The sequence below is a fragment of the Aedes albopictus genome, chromosome 2 (genome assembly GCF_035046485.1).
Source record: "Aedes albopictus strain Foshan chromosome 2, AalbF5, whole genome shotgun sequence".
NCBI lineage: Eukaryota > Metazoa > Arthropoda > Insecta > Diptera > Culicidae > Aedes > Aedes albopictus.
The window spans coordinates 499,259,056-499,269,529 of NC_085137.1; the positions used below are offsets into that span (position 1 = coordinate 499,259,056).

General features: G+C 40.5%; 1 protein-coding gene across 1 annotated transcript; it reads left to right on the top strand.

The window, feature by feature from the left end:
* Positions 1 to 2,786: 2,786 nt before the first annotated feature.
* Positions 2,787 to 3,589, top strand: LOC109622581 (uncharacterized). The gene is made up of 2 exons (XM_020076973.3): positions 2,787 to 3,044; positions 3,111 to 3,589. Exons 1-2 carry the CDS (start codon positions 3,037 to 3,039, stop codon positions 3,550 to 3,552), a joined length of 450 nt encoding a protein of 149 aa, XP_019932532.3. The 5' UTR covers positions 2,787 to 3,036; the 3' UTR covers positions 3,553 to 3,589.
* Positions 3,590 to 10,474: the final 6,885 nt, after the last annotated feature.

Consider the following 10,474-nt stretch of genomic DNA (forward strand, 5'->3'; position numbering starts at 1 on the left):
TTCAACATTGCACTCTAAGGAGCGATTAGGAGGTCAGACGTGCAGAGGAATGGCTCTATCATCACACGGTCGCACATGCTCCTCGGTTTTGCGGACGATATTGATCTCATCGGCATCGATCGTAGGGCAGTGGAGGAAGCTTATGCTCCTCTGAAGAGACGGACAGCGAGGGTAGGTTTAGCGATTAACTCTACCAAGACGAAGTAAAAGAAAATGGAGTGTGGCGCAGACGCATGAATCGCGTGTTGTACCAAGTGTACCAAGATGCGAATATTGTGAAACGTATAAAATACGGCAGACTTCAGTGGGCTGGACACGTAGTGCGAATGTCGGAAGAAAGAATAGTTATTGTTATTGTTTATTTTAACTTGAAATTTAGAAAGAGGGAAAAACCCCTTTGAGTGATTTCGGCATGAAGAAAGAATAGTGAAAACAATATTCAGCAGAGAACCCGGTAGAGGTAGGTGACTTCGTGGGCGGCCGCGAACTCACTGGCTACACGCAGTTGAAGAAGTTCTACGATCCCTCTACGTCCGGGGAAAGCATCGCCCAAGACCGACGAAGATGGTGCTCTACTATACGCTCGGCGTTGGAGTAAAGTTACTTTGTAGCCAACAAGGTATCAAGGTAGGTAGATGGAAGGGTAGAGGTTTAGGATAGACGGTAAGATTGAGGATACTGTAGACTCGTAGAGGGCAGTATAGAGAGTAGAGGGTTAGGGTAGAGCAGGGGTTTTCAGATCGTGCACCGCGGTGCACTAAGTACACCACAGAGCCTTGACAAGTGCACCGCGACACGATACGCAGCGTTTCCCCCCTCGATGAATTCATATCGTCGCATTCGATGAGGTGGAAAAACGACAATATCTTGAAATCTTTATCAGAAGTAATCCAATTAGTATGACCTTGAAAAGAAGCTTAACTGTCAGGACCTCACTCAGCATTCCAAAGGATTTTGTCCAAAAATTTCCAACAACATCCCCAGCAAAACAAATCCAGGTCGAACAACTGTTTCAGACGTAGTAAGCTCCAACAAAAAAAATACAAGCCCTTGTCATAATGCACAAAGCAAGCCCCAGTATATACACCAGGGAAGTGGCTATGAAGGATACGACCGCATTTTTCACAAATTTCAAATTGCATTCTATGGCAATGATTAACAGGTGCACCGCGAAACATTTCTATCCCAAAAAGTGCACCGCAGGCCAAAAGGTCTGGAAATCCCTGGGATAGAGAGTTGGGTGAAGAAATGATACAAGATACGATGAGATGAGATTTGCGTGAGATACCTTCAGGAAGTATTTGCGGGATTTCTTCAGGCATTCCTCGCGATAATCTTCCTAGGATTCCTCCCGAGATTTTGGATTTCCTGTAGGGATTTCTCCTAAGATCCTTCAGGGATTTGTGCCGAGATTGTTTTAGAAAATCGTTAAACAATTCTTTCAGGAATTCTAACCGGAATTCTTTCATGGATTCCTCTAGGTATTCTTTCAAAGATTTCTGCCTAGATATATTCAGAGAATCCAATGAGATTTATTTTAGGTAGAAGTGTCGGAGTTCCTACTAGTATTCCTTGAAAGATTTTTTCTAGAACTTTTTCAATGATTCTTCTAGGGATTCCTCCCGGGAGTTGTCCACTAATTCCTCTTGGGGTGTCTTCTGTATTTTTTTCCCGGGATTCTTCTCAGGATTCTACGAGATATTTTTCCTATAATTCCTGTAGGGGATCTTTCAGCGATTCCTCCAAGGATTTCTGCCGGGATTGATTTAAAAAAAAACCTGCTGTATGGAAATTTTTGAAATGTTATGTTAAACATAACGATCCATCCCTCACAATTGCGTTACGTTGTTTATAAAGAGGTATTTCGACAGAGGAAGAAAAGGTATTAGAACAGAGCACGAGTTAGAGCTAATGAGAGCGCGTGTTAATCACACTCTTAAATAAAATATACCACAAAAACATAAATAAGAACTATTTTTCCTGTGGTTATAATCGATTTAAAAAAAAAATACCAACTGAAACATTAGAAAATTGGGGTTTTGATGTTTTGCATGTGGCCTGCATTTACTTCATTTGGTACACCTAAACCTTATTTTACGTCCACTATTGGCTTATCGAAAAAAATTTCTACCGACAAAATAATGATCAAAATACACATTTTTATATTTTTGTACACTTCTCCTAATCACGAAGATGTTTTAAAAAATATAAAACTGTTGAGTTTGCTCATTGTCTTAGCGGTAGAATTTTTTGTCGCTCAGCCAAGCATGGACGTAAAAAGAGGACGAGGTGTATGTCTGATTCAGGGCTTTTTGCACGTCAAACAGAACATCATGTATCGAGATAAAAAATAAACGCACTGAAGAGGTTACTTTGCTAAAAACTCCAAACAATCTTATTCGGGGCTACCGAATTTTTTTCTCGGCATAACAAAACCTACATATGTCACTCCCATCACATCGAACACACCTTCTGCTGCTCACAAACCATATCTGCTGATTGAACCTCACTCGTGGACTGGTGAGGCAACGAGGAAAACTTCAACGTTGCTTTACGCCTTGTTCGGTGTAGGGTGTAAATGAAGGAGACGCATGGTTAGTTTCGCCGTGTTCATTGGCTGAAACGGATTTATTAGTTGTGATTTGGAATATGTAGCAGTGTAAGCATCTTCTTTTATTGGGGCTACATTCCTCATCAACATTTAGTTCAAAGCAACTAATCAACGTTAATAAAGTGTTCTCATTCGTACCTTCTTGTGGAGGTAGTTTTGTTAAGTCCACTAATAGCGCACAATGCAGTCTTATCACTTAAAAGCAATAAAAGTTGAAATCAAGGAAAAAATCATCACAAGTAATGTGGGCAATGACGCATCCTGTGTGTTAGCCGCTGGCGGCAAGGGACCACGAATAGTGGAACACTCCCCATTGTGGCGGAAGAATTTTCCCATTTAAATGGAAATGGGTGGCTCCAGTGGTGGACTAGTTGCATTTTTGCTTGTGCTGAACGAAGTCAGATCGTCAACTTCTGAGCTGAACCATGACAGAGTAGGTATCAGATTGCAAAGCTTCACTAAAACTAAACTGTGACTAAAATTGTGTGCTTTTATTTAGTAAATTCAAACAGGAAGTCCTCGCGGAGCACAACCGTCTACGCGCCCAGCACTCGGCAGCACCGCTAGTCCTGGATGAGTCCATGTGTCAGTATGCACAAGCCTGGGCCAACAATCTGGCTAGTAAGAACATTCTTCAACATCGTACCGAGAAAAGATTCGGCGAGAATCTGTACGTCGTTTTCGGCAAGGCAAGCTGTTCCGGGGCGGATGCAGTGCAGAGCTGGTACAAGGAAATCAAGGACTACACCTTTGGTCAACCGGATCCGGGGGTGAAGTTTTCCAAGGTTGGCCACTTTACGCAGGTCGTTTGGAAGAGCTCGAAACGATTGGGTGTGGGTATGGCCATCGCCAGTGGAGGGAATGGGGTGTACGTGGTTTGTAACTACGACCCACCGGGAAATTTCAAGAATCGTTACGCGGAAAATGTGACCAGCAAGTGAGTGCGAAAGCCTAAACAATAAATAATATGGAAAATCTCATCTCTAGCACTCCTCTAACATGTATTTCATATCAGTGTAATATTCTATCTACTTATTGATATTTGGTTTAATTTACAAATCTGTTATATCTTAATAATAAGTAAATAAACACTTTATTTCAGAAGTAGGAAAATATTAGTTACTTAACAACAATCATAAGAATTATCTATTTTGATGACATAATGCACTAAGTGAATAAGTATCAAAACTACATCAATTGTATTGATAATCCGTAGGAAAATTAAAACTTCGGAATGAAACTATTCAGCACAGATCGATTTCCGGGTTCTGAGGTACGCTAACACAATCTTATAAAGAGCTACACGTAGGGTTTTTATCTTCTTCCCGTGTAACTAAGCACCGACCAATCACACAGCGTAACAAAAGTTGACTTTTGGTCTGTCTCAAGAGCATACTTATGTGTCTCTGACAGATTTTGGGCCACTGAATCCGAATCCGGGCTCAGATTTGCGTCACAATTTTGAGCTATACCTCAATTTATAGGGCAAAATATGCGATTTTGGACTTTTTTGACTGCAAACCATTTAGCATGGAAATATTTTTTTTAACAAATCAAAGGAAAAATTGGACAATAAACATCTAAATTAACGACTTATGCAAAATATTTCATTTTACCAGATCGAATTCGATGGTTTTGAGCGATTTATGTTAGTTTCAATATTTCCCATACAAGTCACCCTCTAAAAGTTGCTTGCAAGTTTATATACTGACATAAAATGCTTAAATCTATCAAATTGGATTTGGTTAAACGAAATATTTTGCATGAGTCGTTAATTTACCAATTTTCCTTTGATTGCTTAAAATAGTAGTTTACGCAACAAGGTGCAGAATGATGATTTTTACAGCACGAGTCAAAAATTTATCAAACGAGGCTTGCCGAGTTGGATAATTACGACGAGTGCTGTAAAAATCAAGTTCTGCACCGAGTTGCGTACGTTTTTTGCAATTTCATAAATTACCACATAAGGATAGTTTTTAACAAAATTTATCCATCAAATTGCACACTGATGTCCACAGCCATGTTCAAGAAAGTCTGATCATAGCAGCTTGTACTGTGCAGCTGTCACAATTTTCCAAGCATGCGTCCAGAAAACTTCAAGATGTTGATCAAAACTGAAAAAAACTGCTGTAATGGTTCATTACGCAACACAAATCAGTGCGGTAATGAACCATTACAGCACTGCTAATTTGGTGTGAGAAAGTAGGCCTTTTCCTAACAGATTTGCGTGAGGTAAAACAGCCTATTACGATGAGAAATTGCAAAAAATATATTTCCATGCTTAATGGCTTGCAGTCAAAAAAGCCCAATATCGCATATTTTGCCCTAAAAATTGAGGTATAGCTCAAAATTGTGACGTGCTGGAGTAAATCTGAGCCCGGATTCGTATTCAGCGGCCCAAAATCTCACAGAGACACATAAGTTGGCTCATGAGACAAAAAAATGTTGCACTGTGTAATCAGAGCCGTAGCGTGCGGTTGGTGGTCTAGCGCTGTGTTACGCTTCATACAAAATTTCAAAACTTCCCATACAAAAAGTTGTTACGTGGAAAGGGAGGGGGTCCAAAATTGGGTTCTTTAGGGGAATCCAGATTATTTCATAATCAGATTCTCCGCCCAAAAATTAGTCGAAAATGCAAAATTTTTGGAATTCGAGAACTATTTTTAAAATGCATTTAATGTTTGTACGGGGAAAATTTTTTGTTCGGGTCGAACTGTCATTTTATCGATTGAACTGTCATTCTATCCACGAAAATTAAAACTGTTTTGTAAATTAACACCATCAAAACAAAAGTATTGGAATCCCAATAAAACCACGTTATACTCAGAAAAATGAGATCTTTCGATTAGGCTATAGAAAAAAGCAATATTTATTCACTAAACAACCCAATTGTCAAATTTAGCGTTACGTATATTTGAATGAGCCCTTAGTTTCTCAAGTCCTCCAAAGTTTCTACAATTCCCATCTTGAAATGATGGTGGAAAAGTTGCACGAATCAGGTTGTGAACGCCACAACTATGAAAATTTAAAATGATCGTTAAAAGCGTGGTCGATGGAAATTTCACAAGTGTTACGTCTGTTTGTCTGTGACAGAGCCAACCCGGTCAATCATTTCACGAACTGCTTTAAAGTTCTTTGCCGAAATATAAAGATTAGTGCCGACTATTCTTTACAGATTATTTCGTTACATATATTTAAACAACTTTATCGATAGATAACTACACTTGAAAAAGAGTCTTTATCGTTCATATGATAAAAATCCTTACCGAAATTTATCAACATTTCGTTTAATTTTATGTTAGAACTTTGTTTTTCTTCACGAATATTTATCGGAATATATTCAATTTTCGATACCAACGTAACGTTGCACATTGGTATCGAAACACAAAGATTGATCACGAGACACCTTTATCGTTCTGTTCGGTATCGATGGGTAAAGCTAAGCAAAGGTATTACGGCATCGCATTTGACAGAGCAATGTTTTGTTTTTTTCGCCAGAAATTTACAACGATCGAAACTTTTGAAACCGAAAACGAATCTTGGAGGTTTATTTGGGAGATTTCTCCCGATATTTACGATTTATGCCAGGAGCTCGGTGCAGAGCATCGTTATAAGGATGATTGAAGAGGTAGGTAAGGTGAAAACTTTGCAAAAGTCAAGGTGAAAGCATTTCTGAGCAGCAGCAGCACCAGTAGACATGCCAGCCAGTTCTTCGTTTTATGCTGCTTCCAAAACGAATGTTTCAGTGAGAGCTTCGCCAGAAAAACGCTATTTCCATCAGCTAGAGTCGCGAATATGTGGCAAAAAGCTCAAGGAAACACTTTTGAGCTTCAGCGGTTAAATAAGCATGCAGTAGAAATGCTGGAAAGTTTTTCGGGATATAGTTTTTATAGTTGCTATTATGCATTATTACTTGATTCTTGAATGCTTCTGGTGCCCACGATCTGTGTAACAGCGTGTAGCTTAGTAAGTAAGACATGTGCGGATCATCCGGAAGTTCTCGTAATCGTAAGTTCAATTCTTATAATAAAAAAAGTATGCAAAAAAACTCATGTGCACGATGGCTGATGCTGATGATTGTGGGACGAACGCTATTTTTAGTTTTATGGCAAAATTTTTGGCGGGTCGATAAAACAGAACCCACTATTTTAGTATCGATATAGCAATGCAAATCTATATCAATCTTTAACGACGAGACTTCATTTTTATTTGAAATTCTTTAAGAAACGATGACGATCGCTATCGATTTACATTATTTGTTAGGCTTTCAAAGTGGTAACAGCAACTAGACAATATTTGCTCGATGCTTCATCAAACTATTCAATTTTCATCGATTTTTAGCGATTTAGAAAACTGGGTCGTAAAACGGCCATCCACCATGGGGTAAGATGCCACTTCACGAAAACATTCAAAAATTACGTCCGTCAGTTTTTAGGCAATTCCGACTCCCTTTCACCCCTCTGTCCCGCTTTTTTCGTATATTCAATAAATGGAGTGTCACTCCCTCTCCACCAAACGATGGTCGTCATATTTGAATGACCCCTAACATGGATAGCGTAAAAAATCAACAACCATGCGCCTCCATGTGTGCCTCAAACTCCTAGGAAACACATGGATGGTAATAAAATCACCCGAAGACCTTTATTGCAAACATAAAAAACCGGAAGTTGCCAATTTTCATTGGGAAATCAAAAGATTTTCCGTGGGTTTGGCGGCCTAGCTTCTAGAAGAATGTTGAATGCAAACATATCTTGACTCCATCCTCCTATAGTACTGATCAAGTCCCATTAAGGAATGATTTTATGAGTTGGGCCATTGTACCCCATCATGGCATTTTGGGCTTTGTTCTCATATACATATATACTTACTTACTTACCGGTCAGGCTAAGGCCGGGGTGGCCTCTGCTGTACATAGTAGCCGCCTCCATTCCACTCGGTCCATGGCTGTTTGTCTCCAGTTCCGCACTCTGCGTAGGGTCCGCAGATCGTCCTCCACTTGGTCGACCCACCTAGCTCGCTGCGCTCCACGTCTTCTTGTACCGGTCGGATGACTCTCGAGAACCATATTAGTCGGGTTGCTATCCGACATCCTGATGACGTGACCCGCCCACCGTAGCCTCCCGATTTTCACGGTATGGACGATGGTTGGTTCTCCCAGCAGCTGATGCAGCTCGTGGTTCATTCGCCTTCTCCAAGTCCCGTCTTCCATCTGCACTCCGCCGTAGATGGTACGCAACACCTTCCGTTCGAAAACTCCAAGGGCGCGTTGGTCCTCTACACGTAGGGTCCATGTTTCGTGCCCATAGAGGACGACCGGTCTAATCAGCGTTTTGTAGATGGTTAACTTCGTGTTACGGCGAACTTTATTCGATCGTAGAGTTCTGCGGAGTCCAAAGTACGAACGATTTCCTGCCACAATGCGCCTCTGAATTTCTCTGCTGGTGTCGTTGTCGACGGTCACCAGTGAGCCCAAGTACACGAATTCTTCAACCGCCTCGATTTCATCACCGTCGATATGAATTCGGGGTGGCGGGCGCGGTGATTCCTCCCTGGAGCCCTTTGCCATCATGTACTTTGTCTTCGACACATTAATGACTAATCCGATTCGCCTGGCTTCACTCTTTAGTCGGCTGTACGTTTCCGCCATCGTCTCAAATTTACGAGCAATAATATCAATATCATCGGCGAAACCAAGCAGCTGAATGGACTTCGTGAAAATCGTCCCACTCGTGTTTATCCCCGCTCTTCGTATTACACCCTCCAAAGCAATGTTGAACAGCAAGCACGAAAAACCATCACCTTGCCGTAACCCTCTGCGAGATTCGAAGGGACTCGAGAGTGTCCCTGATACTCGAACTACGCACATCACTCGATCCATCGTCGCCTTGATCAACCATATCAGTTTATCCGGGAATCCGTATTCGTGCATAACCTGCCATAGCTGTTCTCGATCGATTGTCTCATACCCCGATTTGAAATCGATGAACAAGTGATGTGTGGGCACGTTGTATTCGCGGCATTTCTGCAACACCTGGCGGATGGCGAACATCTGGTCCGTTGTAGCGCGTTCACCCATAAATCCAGCCTGATATTGCCCCACGAACTCTCTTGCAATCGGTGATAGACGGCGGCATAAAATTTGAGAGAGTATCTTGTAGGCAGCGCTCAGTAGTGTGATCGCGCGGTAGTTCCCGCAATCCAACTTGTCGCCCTTTTTGTAGATGGGACACACGATACGATATTATGTTTGTATAAAAAAAATCCGTACAGGTTAATATATTTCCATACATTAAGTTAAATATTTAGGTTATGAATACAATATTTGGACCGTTTATGGGGAAACGACATCAGCTTGATGTTACACCGTTGTGAAATACACCACTTGCAAATGTTGCCAAAAGGAATACAATTCGCCAAAATGTATGCAACTTCTGTAGTGAATCGTAACGCTCGACCAATTCTACTCATCTTTTAAATACGATCTACTCGGCACCAACATTTCAAAAGGGCGTAACTGCATTTGGAAGTAATACCTTCTTTCAAAGCTGTAGGTCGTACTGCCTCCCTTACACTCAAACCACCGTGGTTGTCGGAAAGAGGAGAGTTTTTCCCATCTGGTACTTGTTGTGAAAAACATGGAAATCATAACACATGATCCACAGCTTTAAAAGAAGGTGATGATTCCAAAAGCAGTTACGCCCTTTTGAAATGTTGGTGTCGAATATGTGTTGTAGGTATATGTATTTCATACAGATTTGTTTCTAAATCCGAATTCTCTGCTTGTCTTAATACTAAAAATGGCAGGAAATATTCATGGTAATATTTATTGATTTCGGAGTTCGGGACACGACACAGGCCGACCAGTTCATGTCAGTTTCTTTGTACCGTGCGGCCGTATTTTTTTTTGGGTGGAGGCAATTGTTGCGGAATTCGGTCGTAAGAAAACTAACAATGAGAGATACCTAGGGGGATTAGGGGCATAATGGACACCCGGGGCGAAATGGACACCCCTGTTTTTGCTGAAACCGTTGATTTTTATGTAAAACTTTTAATGCATAAGTGTAAAGGAACAAGTCATTGTTCTATTTTTCAAAAGTTCCATTTATATTTCTTCAAAATAACCAAAATATCATTGAAATTGAAGTATGTTTTAATATGGTGGATTTCTTATAATTTTGAAGCAGCAGCTAATAAGGTATTACGAGTGTTTGAGTGTGTCCACCATTCAAACAAGTGAATTGTTAGCTTATCTACATGTATACGCAGATTTAGCAATGGATGAAGTATTATATTTTTGATCGGAACTTACTCAAAATAGCAATTCCAATGTTGTAGTCGATTCGGGGCGAAATGAACACTGGCAATATGAATGGGTGTACGCGCGTTGCATACTGTTAGGCGTTACAGAGAGTTAGGAAAAAATCAATCCGAATATTTTAGCCTAAAATTTATTTAATTAACTTGGATGTTATGTAAACTCGTCTAAGATGAAGTATTATATCTGTGGTATTGATCTCCGTAGGAAAATTACTTAACTGGTCGATATTATCAAAGATACAGCATAAAATATGCAAGGGTGTCCATTATGCCCCGTACCTTTCCTGCTAGCCCCAAAAAACACACGGTTTACAATTCATTATTTCTTCACAATAATGACATTCTACCTGCTGTAAGTGATTAAAATACGTAGGAAACAAGTTAAAGTTGTAAGCCAACTGATAATATGTTAAGTTTTTGTCTGTTATACAGGCCTAATATAGCCAATTGCTTAGGGTGTCCATTATGCCCCTAATCCCCCTACCTACCCAGCTCCAAATTTCACCTTTTTTGATAGCTCCATAACTAACGGAGTTATGAGTTTTG